A 24,337-nucleotide genomic window follows, 5' to 3' on the forward strand; every position below is an offset into this window, starting at 1 on the left:
TGCGAAATAGGGCTGTATAAATGTGTCGCAGCCCATGGCCAGTGTTGCCAACTCCTCAGTAAGGAAAATCTGTCTGTCTGTCTGTCTGTCTGTATATATATATATATATATATATATATATGTATATACACACACATACACACACACACACACACACATATATATATATATATATATATATATATATATATATATATATATATTAGGGGTGCAACGATACACAAAATTCACGGTTCGGTTCGGTTCGGTTCGATACTTTGGTGTCACGGTTCGATATTTTTTCGATACAAAAAAAATGTTCATGCCTTTTTAATTTGTCATTTATTAAAATTATAAATATATATTTTAACTCAAAAGTACAGTTTTTAAATTTAACCCTAACCCTTGTGCGCGTTTTTTATTTTGACAGCGAATGTGCACCTGCGGACCACTTATGTGCAGCCCTGGTTATTTAGCTCGTCATATTGCAGCCACAGAAATTCTTTTGTCCATGAAACCATAAAGCTGCACTTTCTTTTTGCCTTATAGTCTCATTTGTCATAACTTCTCCGTTTTGTGGTAAGCTTTTCTTTGGCTGTCACTTCTTCACCCCGACCTGTCTTATTTGGCTCAGCAGAACTAAAATATATATACTGCTACTTTTACACACGGACTCACATAAGCTCAGCGATTCTCTGCGCGATCAACCTCTCACATGTTTAAGCTTGCTGCGGGAGATTTCACTTGTCATGTTTGCATAGTAAGCTAACGATTAATAAGACGATGTCAGAGGAATTGGTGCACAAATTATCATCACTCACAGATCAGTGCTGTCATTGCAAAGTGAAAGCAAAAAAACAAGCGCAAATTCAAACGCGACTTCAATATGTCACATATTGACAGTGGCTCACCGATGCCAATGACATAATTACCCAGCTACATTTCTGAAAGAATGCAAAAGCATTGACATATATTTTTCCTACAATAGCCCGACGGGCAGGAAAGAGATAGATTTTTGTAGCCCGACTGGAAAGATCGCTAGCTCCAGGACGTCAGGCTAGCGATTTTGCAAGCCCTGTATCTGATTGAGGAATCACTCATCTTTGGAAAAGAGAGTTTATTACAGAGAAATGTCTCTTTCCAAAATAAAAGCTATACTATCCGCTTCTTCTGGGCTATATTCTCAGCAGCATAAGGAGAATCACGTGCTAACAGCTGTCTAAATGACTCGGCTAAAGTTAGTAGCATGCTTGTTGTTTTTGTCTTTGTACTAGGATGATGTCGGCGTAAATGTGCAGTCATATTCGTTGTGTTCCCACTAGTGCTTTCAGGTTAATCTCGTTGAAATGACCTTAACGCCACAACACGGCAAATCTCCGTTAACGAGCTACCGCCGATCGCCCCGTGCATGGGGCTAGACGGCCAACACGTTAACAAGCTAACTGCGCTAACACACTAGTTCACACCAATGTAATTAAGCATTGCATGGCACATCCAACATACTGTTTTACTTTAGTCCATGACTCGCTTACCTTCAGGGTCATACGTCACATGAAAACCAAAATAATTCCAAACGCCAGATCTGAATGAGGGTGGGGGAGGTCCATCTTGCAAGGAGAGCTTAACTTCTGTCTCGCTAGCTTGCCCTGCGCTCTTCCTTCTGACTATGCTGTCTGTGTTGAGCGCTCAGTGGATCTGCGCTCGACAGTGCAGCCTAGGCGGAGTAGTCGAACACAGATTCACTGAGCGCTCAACACAGACAGCATCGTCAGAAGGAAAGTTGATAAAATAAATTACAAATGTTGTATTGTTCGATACATATGCGTACCGAACCGAAAGCACTGTATCGAACGGTTCAATATCGATACGAATATCGTTGCACCCCTAATATATATATATATATACACACACACACACACACACACACATACATATATATACATATATACATATATATATACATATATATATACATATATATATACATATATACATATATATATATACATATATACATACATATATATACATACATATATATATACACATATATATATATATATATATATATATATATATATATATATATATATATATATATATATATATATATAGCAGCTGGATAGTGTAGTGGTTAGGCTACACGCCTTTGGACCAGAGGTTCGCAAGTTGGATTCCCGCCTGGGGCGTAAGGGTCCTAAGGCTAGACGCCCTAAGCTAAGCAAGCCTACAGACATGAGCGAGACAGATAAATATGAAGGCATGCCGGCTCGGACGTCGCCCAGATCAACAAGGTCCGCGTCAGGTGTTGAGGAACCAGGGCACCCTGACGAGAAGTGGGCTACTCGAACAAGAAGGCATCGGTGGGCAAGAGACGAAAACAGGGCATTGTTGGAATACTACTACGCAAGTAACCCTGGCGGGACCTATGGATTCTTCGATACCCAACATCCACAATGACGGCGAAACAACTAGTAGCTCAGTGTTACAACATTCGAAAGAAGGGACTGCTCTCACAGCTAGAGATTGATGAGGTACAACATGAATGCTACGGCAAGGGGGAGCCAGGACGCCAGGTCAGGTCACCCCCACCCGAGATTGGGTACCAAGCCCCAAGTGTGATAGGAGAAGGATCGTTGAGTCCGAGAGGAACTGACCTGAAAGATAGGATCATGGCCAAGCTTGAAACCTGGACCCCCGTAGCCGGTTACCAAGATTACGTGAAGTACCTTTAGAAGGTCTGCTAGATGATGTTAATGCAGCACTACGGACGATACCTAGAACCACGATTACCGACACTAACAAGCTGATCTACAATACGGCAGCAGTGATCAGTGAGATGCTTGGCTACAAGTTGAACAGCCACAAGGGGCAGTACCCTCCATGGAGAAGGAGGCTAGAGGCTAAGATCAAGGTAGCACGGAGAGAGGTTAGCCAACTGTCGGAGTTGCAGAAAGAAAGAAAAAAAAATACACAGAAACATTGGAAATCAGTTTTTGGCAGGCAATCACTTTTTGGCACAACACCGGCAAAAGTGACCCAAAATAGGCACTTTCAATTAGGAGTTACTTTGTGTGTGTGTGTTTATACGTAGTTGGACCACACATCACAACAGTGGTGTGTGGTTGGAGGATGTGTTTGTGCGGGGGGTGGCGCAAACATCTTTCTTGTAAAACAAAGGGGGGCATAGTAAAAAAAAGTTTGGGAACCACTGCATTAAGTAAACAAGCTCTGTGCAATTTATCATCTGAACAGATAAGTTCCTGATTTCTAACCAGGTTGCTCATCATGTGAATTGGAATCCAGTGTGAAGACCTTTTTTTTTTTTTTTTTCTTAAATTTTATTTCTGCATTTAAATTAAACATAACATGCTTATACAAATCAACCGAGAACAATTACTGTCTTTAACATTTGTGAACTTATAAGCATGAAAGGAAAAAAAAAAAGAGAAAAAAAAAAGAAAAAGAAAAAAAAGAAGAGGAAAAAAAAACAACAACCAAAAAAAAAAAAAATAAAAATAAAAAAATTATAACAATATTAACAAAATAAAGAGTGAAATAGACTAAAAAATAAATAAATAATAATAATTCACGTGGAGTGTGAGGCATAAATTATGATCAGTTATTCTTTTAAGAATTCTAGAAATGGTTGCCAAATCATACAAAAACTCGCCAGTTTCCCCTTTCTATCAAATCTTATCTGCTCCACCCTGGCCACAGACACCATCTCATTAAGCCACCTGTTAAAACACGGGGCCGAAGAAGACCGCCACTGTAAAAGAATAAGTTTCTTTGCAGCCAGCATACCCATTGTAATTATCTGTTTTTGTGAAAAGGAAAAAGATTCGACTGATGCAAATGATCCAAGTATATCCAATGTACCATCACGTGGTATTTTTTTCCTAAATTGGTTTGAAAACCACATAAAAATCTGGCTCCAAAAAGCATTCAAAACAGGGCAATGCCAAAATAAATGTGCAAGGGAACCTTCACCAACTTTACATCTGTCACATAAGGGAGATACAGAATTATAGATCCGGTTAAGTTTGAGTTTAGAAAAGTGTAGTCTATGAATGACTTTAAACTGGATTAGTTTATATCTGGCATTTATTGAGCCTTTCTGAATATTGGACAAACAATTTGACCATTGCTCTTCAGACAGAGAGACCCCGAGGTCTTCAGCCCATGTTTTCCTAATTCGGTCGGAATCAACTGGGATTGTAAAGCACTTAACAAACTGAGATATCAAATGTTTAAAATTTGCTTTCCGAATTATATCAAAGTAAGTATAACTTCGTGGCTTCAGTGGAAAGTCTGAAAAGTTTTGTTGAACAAAATTCCTTATTTGAAGATAACGAAAAAAATGTGATTGAGGTAACTGAAACTTTTCTTGAAGTTGAAGGAAGGACATAAATTTGTCATCTGTATATAAGTCCTCAATGTATTTCAATCCCTTTTCCCCCCCATTCTAAAAACACCCTATCCATTTTACCTGGTTTAAACACGTAGTTATGTATTATTGGCATTCCTACTGAAAAATCAGGTAGTTTGAGAGATTTCCTAATTTGACTTAATATCTTTAAGGAGTGTTTAACAACAAAATTACGACTGAGCGAATTATTACAAGAACCCGTGTTAGAAAACAATAAGACCGGTAATGAGGCTTCAGATACTGTTGTTGCCTCTACCTGGAGCCAGATCGGAAGCTTGTCATGACAATAATCAATAGGTGAACCCCACTGCCAGTACAATAGAGCTCTTGAATTTGCTGCCCAATAATAATGTCTAAACACAGGGAGACCTAACCCCCCGCAGGAAGTGTTTTTTTGAAGATGAGCCATGGATATCCGAGGGGGTTTTCCTGCCCAAATGAATGAGTGAATCAATGAATCAAGCTGCTTAAAAAATTTAACTGGCAAATGAATAGGAAGGTTTTGAAAAAGATATAAAAATCGTGGCAAAGACACCATCCTAACTGCATTTATTCGACCGATCAGAGACAGAGGAAGCAGTTTCCATTTTCTAATATCCTCTTTGAGCTTATCCAACATTTCCAGGAAATTCAATTTATAAAGGAGTTTGGGATTTTTAGAGATCTTAAGACCAAGATAAGTAAAAGACATAGTTACTAATTTGAATGGGAGTGCGCTGAGGAACTTTGGGCATAGATTATCTGTTATTGGCATAAATTCAGATTTATCCCAATTAATCATATATCCTGATAATTTACCAAAGTATTTAATACAATTTAAAAGATTAGGGAATGAGATTTCTGGTTTGGAAAGGCAGATCAGTAAGTCATCTGCATACATATTAACAAGACTTTCCACCTTCCCAAATTTAACTCCCTGTATACCTGGGTGGTTTCTTATGTTAATGGCTAGGGGCTCCAGGGCTATATCAAAAAGAAGCGGTGAGAGGGGATCCCCCTGTCTCACCCCGCGTTGTAATTGAAAGGGAGAGGATTTATCTGTCACGGTCCGGGGCAGCGGCCGTGTGGAGAGCGGAAGGAGGACTCAAAACGCAGCACTTATTCAGGTGTGAGGGTGATTTATTGATAATATCCAATATAAAGTGGGGATGGTAAAACAGAACTAAGGATGAACTAACTGGGAGAAACTACACAAAGAAATAGCAAACCTGAGCATGAAGGGAGAACAGCAGGGAGAGCACGCAGGGGATTACACCAGGTATGAACACAGATGACGCGACGAGGAGCAGAGGAAATCACACACTATAAGTACACAAAGAGACACTGGGAAATCACACACAGGTGGGGGAAACAGCTGGACCTGATTAACCTGACGAGACAGGGGAACACTAACACCAGGGACCAACAGAGGGAGCACAAACCCAGAACCCAGTGTCTAAAATCCCAAACACAAACCATCCCAAAACAGCCATGAATAATAATGAAAGTAATAACAATAAAGAACATAAACATAAAGTCACTGAGTCATGGTCGCAGGACCATGACAGTACCCCCCCCTCAAGGGCTGGCCCCCGACAGCCACAGAAACACACCACCAGATCCGGGCGGGCGGCAGGGGGCCCAGGACGGAGGGACCGGGCCAAGACCAAAGACGGAGGCCCCAGAGTCCCAAACAAATGTTCACAAAAAAAAAAAAAACTCACAGGGGAGCAGAGTCCAAAACACAGTTCAGGTGGCCGGCCAGGGGCCCGATAACACAGGAGGCCGGGATGGGACAGTTCAGGAGGCCGGCCACGAAGAAGGCCGTGGAGGCGCACAAAAGGTTCAGGAGGCCGGCCGTGCGGAAGGCAACGGCGGCCGCTCAGGCGAAGAGGGTCCGGGGGCCGGCCGTGCGGAAGGCAACGGCGGCCGCTCAGGTGACGGCGCCCGGCCAGTAGCCTAGCCAGCGGTCCAGAAAACGGCCGTTTAGCTCCAGACCCAAACGAGGCTGGGCCAGGCGAGGCTGAGGGCACGGAAGCCGGGACCGCAGCAGGCGGAGATGATGATGCAGACACGGAGGCTGGACCAGACGATGATGCAGACACGGAGGCTGGACCAGACGAGGATGCAGACACGGAGGCTGGACCAGGCGAGGCTGATGAGGACGCTGAAGCTGAGGCTGGACCAGGCGAAGCTGATGAGGACGCTGAAGCGGAGGCTGGACCAGGCGCTGCGGGTGAAGATGAGGATGCTGTGGCCGAGGATGCGGGCACGAAGGCTGGACCAGACGAGGATGAAGCCGGACCAGGCAGGGACGAAGCCGGACCAGGACCGGGCGAGACTGAAGCTGGACCGGGCGAGGATGAAGCTGTAGCTGAAGCTGGGCCGGGCGAAGCTGTAGCTGAAGCTGGGCCAGGTGAGGATGAAGCTGGACCAGAATCAGGCGAGGATGAAGCTGAGGATGAAGCCGGGCCAGGCGTGGATGAAACCGGGCCAGGCGTGGATGGAGCCGGACCAGGCGATGATGAAGCTGTAGCTGAAGCCGGGCCAGGCGAAGCTGACGCTGTAGCCGAAGCTGGGCCAGGTGAGGATGAAGCTGGACCAGAACCAGGCGAGGCTGAAGCCGGGCCAGGCGAGGATGAAGCCGGGCCGGGCGAGGACGAAGCTGTAGCTGAAGCCGGGCCGGGCGAGGACGAAGCTTCAGGCTGAGGCGTGGCAGTAGCAGGTGGTAGCGCTGCAGCCACAGGTGGAGAAGCAGCCACAGGTGGAGAAGCTCGGGCTCCTCAGGCCCCCCAGCCGAAGAAGCAGGAGGCCGGACGGGCTCCTCGGGCCCCCCAGCCGACGTGGCAGTCAGTGTGGCAGGAGGCCGGACGGGCTCCTTGGGCCCCCCAGCCGAAGAAGCAGGAGGCCGGACGGGCTCCTCGGGCCCCCCAGCCGACATGGCAGTCAGTGTGGCAGGAGGCCGGACGGGCTCCTCGGGCCCCCCAGCAGGCGAAGCAGGAGGCTGGACGGGCTCCTCGGGCCCCCCAGCGAAAACAGCCGCAGAACCAGTGGGCACCGGGGCCCCCGGCACACATGAAACAAAACCAGTAGGCACGTGGGCCTCTGGCACACATGAAACAAAACCAGTAGGCACGTGGGCCTCTGGCACACATGAAACAAAACCAGTAGGCACGTGGGCCTCTGGCACACATGAAACAAAACCAGTAGGCACGTGGGCCTCTGGCACACATGAAACAAAACCAGTAGGCACGTGGGCCTCTGGCACACATGAAACAAAACCAGTAGGCACGTGGGCCTCTGGCACATTTGAAACAAAACCAGTAGGCACGTGGGCCTCTGGCACATTTGAAACAAAACCAGTAGGCACGTGGGCCTCTGGCACATTTGAAACAAAACCAGTAGGCACGTGGGCCTCTGGCACACATACGGAGGGCTGCAGCTGCGCAGAGCACTGACCCTGCTCAGGCAGTGACAGCCCGGTGCAGGTCACAGCTGGCATCTTGGCCTCCAGGGGTCCAGAGTAAGCTGAGGGCAGTAACCCAGCCTCTGGGGAAGCCCCGGAGTGAGCAACAGTCTCTATTGTTGCCAGCTTTTGAGGAACAGGTCCGTTGTAAAACAGTTCATCTCCCTGCTTAGAAACAGCGGTGGAAAAATAGTGTGAATGTTGTGACTCAGCCATTAACTGAACTATGGGTTGTAGCGAGGCTAGCGGTGGTGGTGGCGGCTGAGTGGCTAACTGGAGCGGCGGCAGAACCGGTAATTGTGTCCGTAGGGAGGCTAACGGTTGAGCTGCAGACTGGGAAGCTTGTGGCTGGACACAGAACTGAGCCGGAGAATGGCAATAAAGTCCTGGCTCAGAAGGAGCGGCAGAGAAACAGTCTCTCGGTTTTACAGAGGGTTTGTACACGCCCACTTGGGAAGGATCCGTTACCACGAAGGTAGGTAAGCGACCCGTACAGTCTCCCATCCCGCTCTGAATAGCCCCAGAAAATAAAGTCCCGGAAACTGGGGAAAGCAATGCATCCCGCTCACTCACCGCATCGGGCTGCTCGAAAGTGAATGCAGACGGGGGGTGTAGTCCAAGGTCCAAAAGGAGAAACTCCCGCTCCCACGAACAGAGCGAGCCCAGAAGCCATGGGAGACCGGTCACCAGACGCTGTAGCCGCCTCTCTATAGCGCGCTGGGACGTGTCACCCGGGCTTTCCAGCCACAGGTCGATCAGCTCCTGTGTGGCATCGATGAGCGTCTCCCGTAGCTCCCTGGACGGGTTAAGCGCTGCTGGGTCCATGTTGTGGTCGCGTCGTACTGTCACGGTCCGGGGCAGCGGCCGTGTGGAGAGCGGAAGGAGGACTCAAAACGCAGCACTTATTCAGGTGTGAGGGTGATTTATTGATAATATCCAATATAAAGTGGGGATGGTAAAACAGAACTAAGGATGAACTAACTGGGAGAAACTACACAAAGAAATAGCAAACCTGAGCATGAAGGGAGAACAGCAGGGAGAGCACGCAGGGGATTACACCAGGTATGAACACAGATGACGCGACGAGGAGCAGAGGAAATCACACACTATAAGTACACAAAGAGACACTGGGAAATCACACACAGGTGGGGGAAACAGCTGGACCTGATTAACCTGACGAGACAGGGGAACACTAACACCAGGGACCAACAGAGGGAGCACAAACCCAGAACCCAGTGTCTAAAATCCCAAACACAAACCATCCCAAAACAGCCATGAATAATAATGAAAGTAATAACAATAAAGAACATAAACATAAAGTCACTGAGTCATGGTCGCAGGACCATGACATTATCTGCATTAGTGAGAATACAGGACACCGGACACAGATAAATCATTTTAATCCAATCCCTAAAGTACTCCCCAAAACCAAATTGTTTTAGAGTCTCAAATATATAAGACCATTCAATCTGATCAAACGCTTTTTGAGCGTCCAGAGAAAGTACTGCTGTTTTAACCTCTTTTCCATAACCTGAGTAAATTGTATTTAATAATAAACGGACATTATTAAATGACCATCTACCAGGAATAAATCCTGTTTGATTAGGATGTATAATTGTTGAAATATGTTTACTCAATCTTGTAGCTAAGATTTTGGTTATGATTTTATGATCACAATTTAAAAGAGCAATGGGTCTATAATTTGCTGGGATGCCTTCCTCCTTTCCAGTTTTATGAAGCAAACAGATATTTGCCTCATAAAGTGAAGCTGGTAACCTTTTATTTTTAACGGAATCATTTATCATCCTAAGCATGAGAGGAATAATTTTATTTTGAAAGGCTTTATAGAATTCATTACCAAATCCATCTGGGCCAGCTGTTTTTCCAAGTGGTAAGGTTTGAATTGTTCTTAAGAGATGTTTTTCAGAGATAGGGGAATCAATTTCATCTCTCAGGGCTTTGTCTAATTGAGGAATAGCTAACCGATCGAAGAAGTTGCTAAAATCACTTTGAGATGGTTTAATTTTACTAGAATAGAGATCTTTATAAAATTTGGTAAAACAAGTATTAATTTCCTTTGGATTGGTACTTACCTTACCCGATTTCATTATCACTTTTTGAATTGCTCGTTTTGCTTGTTCCCCTCTAAGCTGATTTGCCAGCAGTTTCTCTGGTTTATCTCCAAATTCAAAATGTCTCTGTTTGAGCTTCAAAAGAAGATTGCTAACACGTTTATTTAAAATTGTGTTGTATTCATACTTTAATTTCAAAATTTCATTTAAATCAGTTTGCAACAAAGATGATCTATATACTTCTTCCAATTCAGGAAGCTTATTTTCTATTTCTTTAAGTCTTTTTCCCAATATTTTTTTCTTGGAAGATTCAAAGGAAATAATATGACCTCTCATCATGACTTTAAAGGTCTCCCACAAAATAGAATCTGAAACTTCTCCATTATCATTAGTGGCAAGAAACGTATCCATATTTGCATTAAGGTATTTAATAAATTCTTGATCATTCAGAAGGGAAGGGTTAAAACGCCAATTATATTTTTTGGTCAAAATGTTTTTAAAGACCATTGAAACCGGGCAATGATCAGATATTACAATATTATGGTAATTAGAATCAACAACTATGGGCATCAGCTCAGAGGATATCAGAAAATAATCAATTCTAGTATAGGTTTTATGAACATGAGAGAAAAATGAATAGGCTCTCTCAGTAGGGTGTTGTAAACGCCAGATATCAATTAAATTTCTAGTTTTAATTAAATCATTCAAAGTCTCCACTGACCTAATATTGGAGGGGGCTTTTGTAGATAATCTATCCAAAAAAATGTCGAGAAAACAGTTAAAATCACCACCAATAATAATGTTGGCGGTAACTGTCGGTATTAAGTTGAAAACATTCTTCAAAAAATCAGGATTATCCACATTTGGAGCATAGATGTTAAGCAAGGTTATCGGTATTGAATTAATTTGACCAGTGACTATAAGGTATCTGCCATATGGGTCAGCGATCACAGAGTCTGGACAAAATGAGACATTCTTTTTAAAGAGAATCGCAACACCTCTGCCCTTACTGGTAAAAGGAGCTTGATACACTTGAGATATCCACTTTGCTCTTAATGTTTGTTGGTTGTTAATATTTATATGAGTTTCCTGAAGGAATATTACATCTGCTTTAAGTGATTTAAGATGTGAAAAAACTTTACCTCTTTTAATTATATGTCCAAGACCTTTTACATTCCAAGAGACTATTTTTACATCGTTTCCCTCAACGCAAGACTCTTTGTTTAACCCAAACATCATATATCAACTCGCTCAGATATCGACTTCCATCGCCATCCACGTACAGATACACACATACAAAAAAAAAAAAGAAAAAAGAAAAAAAAGAAATAACCCCATAGGCACTCCCCAATCCCCATCCACCCCCACCCCCGCATAAAGCACTTCTAAACTGAAGTACTGGCGTCCCTCTCGGCTCAAGGCCGTAGTTGGACCACACATCACAACAGTGGTGTGTGGTTGGAGGATGTGTTTGTGCGGGGGGTGGCGCAAACATTTTTCTTGTAAAACAAAGGGGGGCATAGTAAAAAAAAGTTTGGGAACCACTGCATTAAGTAAACAAGCTCTGTGCAATTTATCATCTGAACAGATAAGTTCCTGATTTCTAACCAGGTTGCTCATCATGTGAATTGGAATCCAGTGTGAAGATGTTTTTAATAACTCCTTTAGCACATTCCCATTGAAAGCCCCAGAAACAGCCTAGATGTGTTACTAATACACCACTTTATTAGTGCTCCATCCTTCTATTTAGCTGAGATGTGTTTGTTAAAAATATACTGTAATTTATTATGTTTGTTTTTTTTTTTAATTAAGCTGTAGGATTGTTTTTCTGTTTTTCATTGCTGGTGATTGAATGACAATCTACTCTAACTCCTGAGTCACATGTTCTAACGTCACCACAATGCTAAAAAAAAAAAAAATCCACATCCCATATTTTATCATTTATAATCAGTTTTTCCTTCTTGTCAGTTTATCTATTTGTCTATTTGTATTACTTTCTTCTCACCAAGACGTGGCACCAAGTTTGGATTTAACAATACTTTGCAGTCCTGGAATATCAAAAACTTTATTACAGACAACTTAAGAGACCTATAACCTGAATTTTAAAAACATTTAAAATGAACATACTGTAGTATTGAAAGTGGTTAAGATATTTATGACTATATAAAGGTCACAGAAAAGTTTCAAATTACTTCAACAATAATTCAAACCACTGTGTCCTTTAAGGACAAATGTTTTTGTGCATGCAGATTTATTTTTTAGCATTATATTAAAATGGGTTGGTGAAATAATAAAGCAGTTCTACACATTACAAGTGATGCAGAATATTTAACGTTATTGAGAATTTATTCAGAACAACTTATTTGTCTCTTTAAATCATCTCATCATGTACTCAATCATTCAAACATGTCTTAAAGCCACGCGTGGTTATATTAATTCGGTTATGCATTCTTTTCAACTACAGTAAAGAGTTTTAGACTTTCTCTTTCGGGTGGAAGTCTAGTTAAAAACAACTCTCTCTCGTTTGAGCTGCTCTCGGTTAAAGCGTTGGTTCAGCTTTTCCTGTTGCTGAAGTTGTTTCAGTTGCTGTAGTTGTTGCTGCAGTTCCTGCTCTACCTGCAGTTCTCCTCTTTGTTTGCGACGTCGTATTGCGCTGTGGTCAGAGAGAAATGACAATTTAGATCCACATGCAACAAGAGTAGTTGTCAAGCATTTGCAATAATTGTAGAAGCACAAGTTCTTACCGATGGATAGCCTTGCCAGCTGAATAAAAGAAAAAAGAGATGGAAATAATGTAGTATGAATTTGACACAGTATTATACATATAATATTAATGCAGGATGTACAATGCAATTATACCATTCAAAGGGAATGTGCCTGTAGTGTACATCTTACCATACTATAATTCATATAATATAAAACACAGTAATGCAGGATGTATAATGCTGTTACCGTAACTGTAGTGTACAACTTACTTATCCTAAATTAGCTTTGTCTAGAAATGATAATTGAGCTGCGATCATGGTATCTGATACCACGGCCAAAAACCTATTTTTGCTGATAAAATACTTTGAGGAAGCTAGCTTATGTTTTTGTGTTAACTGTATTATAGTGAGGAAGTAATGATCACTGGCATTCCTAATTTTAAGTAAACAAAGGTAAAATAAATGAGGCAGAGGGTAAGATGTTTTCAATATTAGACAATTTTACAGGTCAACTTTAAATTTTTAAGCCCATAAGCCTCCAGCCAAATCTGACATTAGCTGTTGCTTTTAAATAAAATCAGACACCTCACTTTTTCAGAGAAATTGGTTCTCATCCTCATAAGGTTCCCGTGTAAAATAATGAAAGTACCCCTATATGCTATTGTCCAAACTTAAACCTTGGTGTGTTTCTTTCTAAAATTTTAAATGTATATGTATGTGTTTATGGTTATGCATATAGTAAACTTGTGATTTACATAGGAAATGCGAGCAAAGAAACTGGTAAACATAGTAGTCCAACATTAAATTAACATTAAACACTGTAATGTTATTACAGTAGTTACACATCTCCATTCATACATTTTCTACAATTTCTACCAAGATGATGATTATTAGAATACCATGAGAACGGGTTACTGTAAAAAAAAATCTAAATATCAACAAGATTACCATGAATAATTCCACCAATAATATGGGAAATAAAGCCTTCCCCAGGTTCAGCCATGAGGACGACCATCGACAGCACAAGGAACAGTATAGTGCACTTCATCCTAGAGATAAGAACCAAAGAAATTATAAATTGTTGTTTTTGAGCAGCTAGTTCAAAGTAAAGTAGGAAAATGGTAACATATTTAACATTACATACCTTTCTGATTGAAATGGAATTCAACTCTTCAACTTTTGGAAAGTAAGTGGTATAAAGCCTACAAGTAATGATCTCTGTCTGTTTACTCATCTCTTTATGTACCAGCTGGATTACTTTGTCTTGCTTATGCAAAACAGGAAGGAAAAGAAAAATTAGACTATCACATGGTATTTTGAAATGCAAAAAAACCTGCATAACTGCACAGTCTTTGGTCATGTAATGATCATCTTTGTGCTCAGTGTCAAACAATTGAACACATTATCCCACTTTAAATCGCTATATCTTGATGAAAATGTTTCTAGAATTTTTTTAATATTTTTTTTATACTTGACCAAAATCTTAAAAAAAAACAAACAAACAAAAAGAGCTCATACAGTGCTATCTTTTCTTTCTTCTTTTTTTTGCAATTTTGCCCAAAGCTCAAGGTGTGAATAAAGTGCAGACTTCCAGCTTTAATTGACAAAACTTCTACCTTTGACTATAACTATTTTCAGAAGTTTAAAAGTAATTGGAAAAATTTAGGGACAGGCAGTTTCATGGTGAGATGAGATCTGTTCCATTGCCTTTCAATGGCAAATTAAGCATAAAATGACTGAAGTTGAACTTTTCAGTCCAGATTACATTGTGCTTGAAAATAGCTAAAATACCCTGCACAGTTCTGGTGAGGAATTCTTTGGAGATTGAATCAATTAACTTTTACAATAAAGATGGGAAAACAAAAGTATGGAGGAGGAAAGGAAGGACTCTAGATCTCTATATTAATATACTATTAATATTAATTAGTGGTGATCTTTATAGTAATATTATACTAATTATGTTTTTTGTCAAACTCTTAGGCCAAACTGCTATCATTCTTGGACCATTGGTGCAATTGCAAAATTCCATTTCCTGAAAGCAGCAACACTGTGCTTTTCAGTGATATTAGGGTCGTCACGGCAATCCCAGGCAAGGCGCCATATCCAAATCTTGGCAAAAAAACAAAAAAAAGCACAGCAAACAGCAAAAAAAATGTTAGTTTTCTATAAAGCAAAAGGTTGATTCTGCTCATCTGGACGTAGCGTTTTCAGTGGGAAAAACGTTTCGTCATTCATCCAAGTGACTTCTTCAGTCTCAGCTAACTGTGGGCAATCTTATAAACAATACATTTGCACAATGAGTGAAACAAGCCCACTGAATGAACAATGGGCCATGAGGTAAGTAAGTAAGTAAAATTGTATTTATATAGCACATTTCTAGATAGAAATCACAAAGTGCTTTACAAGATATAACAGATTATAAAAATTTTTTTTAAAAAAAGGTCAGTTCCTTGATCATTAATATGCAAACTGTCATGGCAATTGATCAACAACCCTTGATCAAAGCCTATTGATCAATGGCCATGAATACCATTCACATAGAGTTGCTTAATAGCTGTAATCTCAGTATTGTAAGATTGTGAAAGATGTACTCTTGGGCCCTTCTTTATCCAGAGATGGTTATTTCCTTTTCACGACTTCTGTAGAGCTGCATCACACTCACACACTCTCTTCTCTCAATTTGGTCTTCCTGAGGCTTCTGCCACCCTGTGTCTGGGATTACCGTAATGACCTTAATATCACTGAAAAGCGCAGAGTCAAATGGTTCACGACTTACAGGACTTAGAGATGTTTAAAAAACACTTGTCTGAAGCCAGCAACAGGTTAGACTTTAGAGGGTTATTTTTAGTATAAATAAATATTGTGTTGCAACTTCTTCTTTTAGCTGCTTCCTAATGGGTCGCCACAGTGAATTAGCTGCCTATATTTCACTCTATCCATAGCATTCTCTTCTGCCATGCCAACTCTCTGCACATCCTCCTCCACAACAACTCCTGCCTACTAGTTTTTCAACATCCTTTGTCCAAAATATCCGCTACTGAGGTTGTGCATGTGGCATCATGTAAACATCATGCAAGAACTCTGCAATATTGGATGTGATAACAAGCAGCAATCACACCCAATGACTTATACATTCTTTACATAAAAATTATCATTGCTATTTGTTTCCCCTTAACAGCTATATTCTGCTGCCTTCTTGGGTGCAGGAATAATCAAATAAAAAAAGAGAATGTTTTTTGATCATTTTCCTGGTGATTTAGATAGAAGACGATGAAAAACAAACTATTTATCTGATATGGCAGCATCAGATAAATAGTACTATCAATTAAAAGCTGTTTATCCATCCATCCATTCGCTACCGCTTATCCTTTTCAGGGTCGCGGGGGGTGCTGGAGCCAATCCCAGCTGTCATAGGACGAGAGGCGGGGTACACCCTGGACAGGTCGCCAGTCTGTCGCAGGGCCAACACACAAGGACAGACCATTCATACTCACATTCACTCGCACATTCACACCTAGTGGCAATTTGGATTATCCAATTAACCTATCCCTATCCCCACTGTTTATATTTTTAAAATCACCAGTATCTGTTTCAAACAACATTTGATTTTTGAAAAGGGTGCTCTATGAGAGTGGTACACTGGGCACACATCTGCTGTTCTGGTCGCAGGTCCATCATCATCAACATAGATTACACAGCAGTGGGGAATACATTTAATTGTAATAAAAGTACTGAATATTTTATAACTACATTTTGAAACATAATTGTGGAGTGGAGAGAGATAGGACCCAAATGACTGACTCACAAAGACATTCTCAAAGATACGGAATGGCTAACTGAAGGCCGGATGGTCCTGATCCCAGAAAGGGACCGGTCCCATCCAACTACCGGCCAATAACCTGCCTCAGTACCACATGGAAGCTCCAGTCAGGCACCATAGCGGCTAAAATGAACAGAATGGCTAACCGAAGGCCAGACATTTTTCCCCCCCTATAATGACTTCCAGAGCAATAACAGTAAACTTTCCACACAAATACCTGAAAGATGACATAAAATGTGGAGTCTGCAAGGCGTTGTAACGGGTTGTGTTCAGTGGTTGAGAGGAGGCGGTAGAAACCTTAGCAGGATAGTACGAAGAATACATGATCACACTGGTACTGGGAGTTCCACAGCGCATCCTTTTATGTACCTTCTCTTCATCAACCATACAAGGCCCGGTTGAACGGCTGCTGCTTATCAAACATGACACACAGTGTTCATACAACCTGTAACGTTGCAAAAGTTTGTGGAGAGGTAAAACATATAAAGTCTGTCTCTCTACCTGCACAAGCACATTGTTCCCATAATTCACAGAGAGGGCAGTGCCACACACTAATGACATCATAAACCCTTGGCTTAGGTTGCATTGAAGAGACACCACATCATTGTGACTGTTACAGTGTGCCCTATATTAAATTTGCTTACCTTTAGCCCTTCAAATTTCTAAGGGTGATCGAGTTTGTAATAATCAGCTGCCTCCTTTTGATGTATTGCAATCATATTTGTATTACATAAGCCTAGACACCCAAGGTTTCAGCATGCTATAATATGAATTTATTAAAGAACAGACAATTCACAAAAACACTAAGAGTACTTTATCAAGTAAAGTAACACAAAGTATAGTTTCAAGAAATAATTAGCTGCATTTTATTTCTGTTGTTATAGACGAAGCTTTTCTTTTCAATAGAATGGAGGTTTTTTTGGTGGTAGCTTGAATTTAGTCAAAATTAAGTCGACGACGGTGGTAACTGATTGCACGCTTATCCAGCTCCTGATCTTTTTGCTGCTCTTGCTTTTGTTGGACATCCTTGACAGCATCCTTGACACCAGGTCCATTGACGAGCCTAGTGGTAGCAAAGCAGACACATTACAACAGAAATTTTGCATTATACTACCACTTTTACTACTACTACTACTACTGATTATTATTATTATTATTATAACTGTTATAAACTCTCTTACCGATGAAGAAAATGTTTGGCTAAATAAAACAAACGAGAAGAAAATAATATAAATATATAAATATGAATATTTAGTAGTACATTCAGCACAATTGTATGCTTATGTCAACCTTTTTTTCTAAAACATGCTTTTTCAAAAACTATACCTCCATGGAAAACTGCGTCCCAAATGCACTCTCCAGGTTCAGCCATGAGGGTGACCATCGACAGCACAAGAAATGCCACAATACACTTCATCCTAAAAAAAAGAAAAGAAAAAAGAATCATCATCAGGAATAGACATTGACCATTCTCAGCACATTTACAGAATAACTGTGATTCATCTGTTATAAAACATGTTACCTTTTCCACTCTCTAAATGCCAAATGAAAGTCTTTTATCACAAGGGATTTAGATTTCTCTGACGGCTGAGTGGCTGGTCAGGCTCTCTTTATATTTGGTGGACATGCATGCGTAGTAGCTGTGGTACATGATTACAGGAAGGGCACAAGAATGTATTACTTCCCCATATTTAACAGACGAACCGACAATGACAAGCAGAAAACAGAAGGCTTAAATACCCACATCAGGTGATCAGTGGAAGTAGAGACACATGGGGGAACAGCTGACAGACATAACCCTAATGACAGGACCAAGAAAAGAAAGCTAACTATAATGAACAAGGAACACAAGACACTGTCAAAATAAAACAGGAACACTAAAACTAAGCATGGCAACCCAAACTTAACAGACCTAAATACATAATGATAAATACCAAAACCCCAAAACATAGAAAACCAAGGAACAATAAACAATAACAACCCAAACTAAAGACAGATAGGAACTGACACAAAAACTAATAACATATCAAAAATGAAACAAATACAAAAGAGAGGCTCAGAGCGCTGGGTCAGAGACCCAGCCTGTGACACTCCCTTCTGATATTGCATGATGTTTGTTTGTACTACACTGTACTCCTTTCCTGGGTTTAACAGCTTGTTTCAGATTTTTTCTTCTTCTAAGACCTCCATCACAAAAACGCAGTAATCAGTCACAAAAATGGGCAGCACTGGAAAACTTATGATACGTGATATATGATGTGATATATGATATCATATGATATGATATATAATTTCTTTGGCCACAGTCAAATTACTAAGGTTTCTGGAGTTTTCCTGGTAAATGCCGACTTGTCTACAATCCTTTGGTAATTTGCCTCCAAGCAATAGTGACACTTCAAAAATATTCACTTCAATAATGAAGAGACAGACAGATTTATTTATTTATTTATTTATTTATTTATTTATTTTGCCTGTTCTGTCCGGCACTGTAGCATTCAGAATTATTGTCTGAAGGTCAAGAAGAATTCCAACAGCTTTACTTTCCCAAGTAGTTCATTACAGCTTTTGCCATACTGATCCACTTGATTGTCATAGTTTTTTCGATTTTTATTATTTATTTATTTATTTATGTAATTATTTATTTACTTTTAATTCTAACTTGTAAAAACCAAAACAGACCGGGGAGAGAGATGAAGAAAAAAGAAGTTGGACAGGAGAGGGAAAGAAACACAGGAGAAGAGAGAGGGAGAGAAAAGACATGCACTGTGCGATTTTTTTCAATCACGTTATTCAGCTCCTGCTCAAACTGTACGATTGACTTGCAGGGGTTATAAGTTTGTTGGTCTCGATGCAGGGTCTCACACTATACAGCCCGATGCTCTGATGCAACCTGAGTGCTCACACTGTCCGTCCCTAACAAGTTATAACACAAAATGTCTCTCCCTCTCCCAGACACACACACACCACCACCATCAACTTTGCTAAATTGCTAATGTAAAAACATTGACCAGACAGCTGCAATTGAGCAGCAATGTCCACCCAACAATTTTTTACGGTTGTTGCGGTCGTGATAATTTTGTGAGGCCACATCGAAAAAGCTCGGATGAGCCTGCCAACTTCTGCAAGTTGGGCCTCCATCTCTTGTGTCCAGATCACACGCTGCACTGCCATGGTACTCTGTCTTTTTGACTTCCATTTCTGTGTTTGCGCATGTGCAGTGTGAGAGGTTGCGTTAAATCGGCTCGTGGCATTGCTTCACGAGGGGCGACCAGGATTTCAAACAGGTTTCATTTTCTTGTGATCATACGATTGCTGATCGGGAGCTGGTTGTGAGGTGTTAATCGCTCTTCGTTACCCCATGTATACTACACAATGCACGACACACGATTAAGGTGAAACTCTGGCTGATCCCCAAAATGGTCACATGACTGAAAATTGTCTCAAAATGGGCCAAAAATCGCACAGTGTAAGCCCAGCTTTACATGTACACATGCAGTTACTGTCCCTCCATTTAAAAAGACAGAGGCGTCACAGTGAACTTCTACATTCAACACAAACGCTCTCACAACCCAAATCCTGACTGAATGTTGTTGTCGGTATTGAATACATTTTTTTTTATTAAATTTATTTATGCTGTATGCATTTTGTTCATTCCTAAGTTGTGAGTCTACACAACAGCAAAATGCTGTCTTTAGTTATTAACATTTGAAATGATGAAGGCACTTGAAAGTAACACAAAATTAGGTGCCTTTCCAGAAAAACAAAATTCAGAAGTATTTAAGGTTAGCATAAAACCCTGTTTACATTTTTTCCAGCCAGGCTTCTAGACTTCTGATTGGCCAACACTTCTAAACAGTTAGGATTTGGCATGTTTCTGACAGCGCTTGACTGCGTTTTTGGCGTTTGCATAGTCTGTGTCTGGGAGTACCTGTTTGTACACAGGTGTGTACAAACAGGTTGGGCATCTGATTAAAATGCCTCCTGGATGAGGTGTTCTGGGCATGTCCCACCAAGAGGAGGCCCCAGGCAGGCCTAGGACACACTGGAGAGATTATATCTCTCAGCTGGCCTGGGAGAGCCTTGGTGTTTTCCCAGAGAAGCTGGAGGAGGTGGCTGGGGAGAGGGAGATCTAGGCTTCTCTACTAAGGTTCCTGCCCCCACAGGCCCAGCCCTGGATAACCAGAAGAAAATAGATGGATGGAAGCTTAACCAAAGTCCTTTAAACACAGGCACGTTTACATTCCAGGTCTCTAAGAAAACTCAGTATATATAAATAAGAAAACTGTGTTAACTAAACTATATTAACTAATTATTGTGTGTAGTTAAAATCACACCAATGTTGTGTTGGTGTTCATTAAAATGTGCTCAGAATTTTGCAAAAGAACAATGATTCAGCTCATAAATCATGACCACTGCTCTCCCCTGCGTAAGCTCCCTTTATAAGGTTAAAAGTATCATTATAATAAAATGTTATGGTCAATGTTATGGAATGCTGCACTGAGGTCTAGCAGGGCAAGAAAATACATTTAAAAGTCCAAAATGCAAGTCCTCTGTCACGTTTTCCAAAGTTGTCTGGTGGGCTGGATTGGAGTCTTTGCCAGACCGTTTCTGGCCCCTGGGCCTTATGTTTGACGTCACTGGTTTATAAGGTCTTGAAAAACAAATAAATATAGAATCATCTTGTGTCATTCAAAATGTGTATTCTATGAGAATATTAGGTAATTTAGTACAGCATAGTAAAGACTAGGGCTGCACGATTAATCGTTAGAAAATCGCGATTTCGATTCATACTTATGTGCGATCTCATTTCCAAATGACAACGATTAAAAAAAAAAAGAAAGAAAAAAAAAGACGACGACCACGATTGTACCGCATTAAACCTGACCATAATATTAATACAGTTTCTCTATTAAAAATACTCTTTTTACTCTAATCTTCATAATCTATATTAATAGATACCTTCTTATGATTATATCATAAAGACATCAGAGACATCATTAGCTGGCTGGGTTCCCAGACTGCTATATTTGATACATTTATAGTTCCCAGCAGCAGAGATGGGCTGTAACACGAAATCCGATTACTTTTTTCAAGCAACAAGTAATGTAAGGGATTGCTATTGAAAAAAACAAGTAATTTTATTACTGTTACTTTCCCACAAGTACGCTGTGTTAATGCGTTACTAAACCGTCGTGATTTTGTTTGTGAGAGTGTCTCATGACAATGCCGTATAAGCGTGTGATGTCCGTGACAGCAACAGACGTGTGTAGATCAAAAATGGATAATATGGAGTGCGGGAGAGAGTACGACCATGCAGTGTTTAAAGCGTGGACATACTTACATTACTTTGAGTTTGATTCTGTAGAAAGTGACAAAAACATTAGCGTGCGCTGTACACTCTGCTTGGGAAGAAAGCTTCTTTCTACAGCGAAAAATTAAGCTTAAAATCTGAGCAAACACCTAGCAAGCCGCCACGGGAATGTGAAATTCACAGAGAAATGTCTGGAACCCCCCACTGACATGGCCACCGGACAAAACTCCACCGCCCCACTCCTGCTAAACAGGTGGCAATAGATTTAAGAGCGACAGGACTTAGTGTCGCTGAATCTTTGATTTTATTTTATTTTTTGCTGTGTTTTACTTGCATCTATTTTAAAGAATGAGTGTAAACACAAAACATTGTTATATTTTATATGCTGGATTATGCAGAAAATAGGTTTAAATGTTAAAAAAATTATTCAAGTCAAACACAGTGTTACATATAATTAAATCTTTGCTTAATGCAATGTGCATAAAATTAAAAGATTACAACTCATAAAATGATTTTTAAAAAGAGGCTTTCCATTTGATTTGATTTTATATGATGGATTATGCATAAAAATAGAATTGGGCTGAAAGGTCTATTGCTTTATTACTTATTCAGGTTGTGTATCATGTTTTTAAAAAAGTAACTAGTTACTGTTGAAATAAGTAATCAGTAAAGTAAGAGGATTACTTTTTTGGAGAAGTAATCAGTAATTAGTAATTTATTACTTTTTTAAAAAAATGACTTCACCAACACTTTTCAGTGTTGGTGAAAAGTGTTGGTGTTTAGGTGGGAGGATTGGGCTGTGTTTTTGATTGAAAACAATTGTGTATAGTTACTCTAAAAATGTATTGACATGTAATCAGTTAACCCTTTAAACCCTAACCCTAATTTACCCTTTAAACCAGGGGTGGGGTCCTGCAAGTTTTAGATGTGTCCTTGATCCAACACAGCTGATTTAAATGGCTAAATTACCTCCTCAACATGTCTTGAAGTTCTCCAGAGGCCTGGTAATAAACGAATCATTTGATTAAGGTGCGTTGACCCAGGGTGGTATCTAAAATCTGCAGGACACCGGCCCTTGAGGCCTGGAATTGCCCACCCCTGCTTTAAACCCTAGGTTAGGGTTTATAGGGTTAATGTGATAAAGCTCTTTAGAACACCATTTTCATTCATTTATTTTTTTGAAGGAGCACATTGTTTCAGAAGCACATGTTCAAACAGCTCAATATCTGCAATCTCATAAGCTACACTATACTGCCAAAGTATTCGATTGTCTGCTTTCAAGCCCATCTAAATTATAGTGCCATCCCATTCCTAATCCAAATGGTATATGATTCCAGCCCACCCATTGTCATTGCCTTACCACTAACACTGAACTGTGGAATATTTAGTAGCGAGTAAATTTCATAAGTGGACTTGTTGCATAGAAGCTTCCGCTTCGAGAAAGCGGAAGCGCGCCAAGCATGTGGCGGTCCGTGTTAGCCTAAGAGCAAATCCAAGCCGGCCGGCTTTCCCATCCATCCTGCTCTCTCGACAATAAACTGGACTACATCCAACTCCAGCAGACCACACAGCAGGATTTTAGGTACTGTTGCGTCTTTGTTTTCACGGAAACATAGCTCTCTGACAGAGTTCCGGATACTGCCATTCAGCTACATGGGCTCACCACATTTCGTGCCAACAGAAATGCAGCTCTGTAAGTAAAGTAAAGTAAAATTTTATTTATATAGCACCTTTCAAGATAAAAAAATCACAAAGTGCTTCACAGAAGCAGAAATGGACATACAACCTCAAACAAACAGAATCAACCAAAAGCAAGTTTAAACAGATAAGTTTTTAACTGCTTTTTAAAAGAAATGACTGAGTCCACAGATCTCAAACTCAAAGGGAGCGAGTTCTAGAGCCTGGGAGCCACTGATACATACGCTCTGTCACCTTTTGTTTTTAACCTTGTATGCTGGACAACCAGCAAGCCCTGGTCACAAGACCTCAGGGACCTGCTGGGGCAATAAGGAAGAAGAAGATCACTGATGTAAGTTGGAGCTACACCGTGCAGGGCCCTATAGGTCATGATTATAACCTTAAAATGGACCCTGAACTTGACAGGGAGCCAATGCAGTTGAATCAGCCGGGGAGTGGCATGGGAGTATTTTGGATACTTTGTCTGAAGCCTAGCAGCAACACTTTGAGCACCCTGCAGTCGTTCCAGGGAGGCATTACTAAAGCAAGTAAACAAGGAATTACAATAATCTAAGTGAGATGAAACAAAAGCATGACTAATCATTTCCAATTCGGAGCGTGACACAATGGGACTCAGTTTAGCAATATTTCTTAATTGGTAAAAACAAGAGCGAAGCAAGAGGGCCTAGATTTTTAACCACGAGGGGAACAAATTTCTCAGGAGCAAAGACAATGACTTCAGTTTTCTCAGCATTTATTTGAAGATAATTATCAGCCATCCAATCTCTAAAGGAATCAAAGCAGGACTGGAAGATTTGAACCTTAGAAACATCAGGTGGCCTAAAAGTGATATATAGCTGAATATCATCTGCGCAACAATGATACGAAATATCCGT

General features: G+C 40.7%; 2 protein-coding genes and 1 long non-coding RNA gene across 4 annotated transcripts in view; 1 reads left to right on the top strand and 2 right to left on the bottom strand.

Moving 5' to 3' along the window:
- The window catches only part of LOC146652548 (exostosin-1), a 358,469-nt gene that overhangs the window by 200,134 nt on the left and 133,998 nt on the right, over window positions 1-24,337 (top strand). The window lies entirely within an intron of this gene.
- Window positions 12,177-13,687, bottom strand: LOC146652555 (uncharacterized). The gene is made up of 3 exons (XR_014907611.1): window positions 13,582-13,687; window positions 12,673-12,691; window positions 12,177-12,581 (listed from the first exon to the last, which is right to left on the bottom strand). It is a non-coding gene; the product is annotated as an uncharacterized LOC146652555 (long non-coding RNA).
- Window positions 17,204-21,925, bottom strand: LOC146652556 (pleurocidin-like peptide WF3). Of its 2 annotated transcripts, none has more exons than XM_085382382.1 (4): window positions 21,795-21,925; window positions 17,780-17,871; window positions 17,635-17,653; window positions 17,204-17,516 (listed from the first exon to the last, which is right to left on the bottom strand). In XM_085382382.1, coding segments are annotated over exons 1-4 (240 nt in total). In that variant the 5' UTR covers window positions 21,797-21,925; the 3' UTR covers window positions 17,204-17,389. The 2 variants fall into 2 exon arrangements, with proteins under 2 accessions (XP_085238508.1, XP_085238509.1); XM_085382383.1 differs by lacking the exon at window positions 21,795-21,925 and adding an exon at window positions 17,976-18,096.

Source organism: Rhamphochromis longiceps, linkage group LG15, assembly GCF_057381845.1.
Source record: "Rhamphochromis longiceps isolate RC_006_pf linkage group LG15, R_longiceps_female_GT1.1, whole genome shotgun sequence".
NCBI lineage: Eukaryota > Metazoa > Chordata > Actinopteri > Cichliformes > Cichlidae > Rhamphochromis > Rhamphochromis longiceps.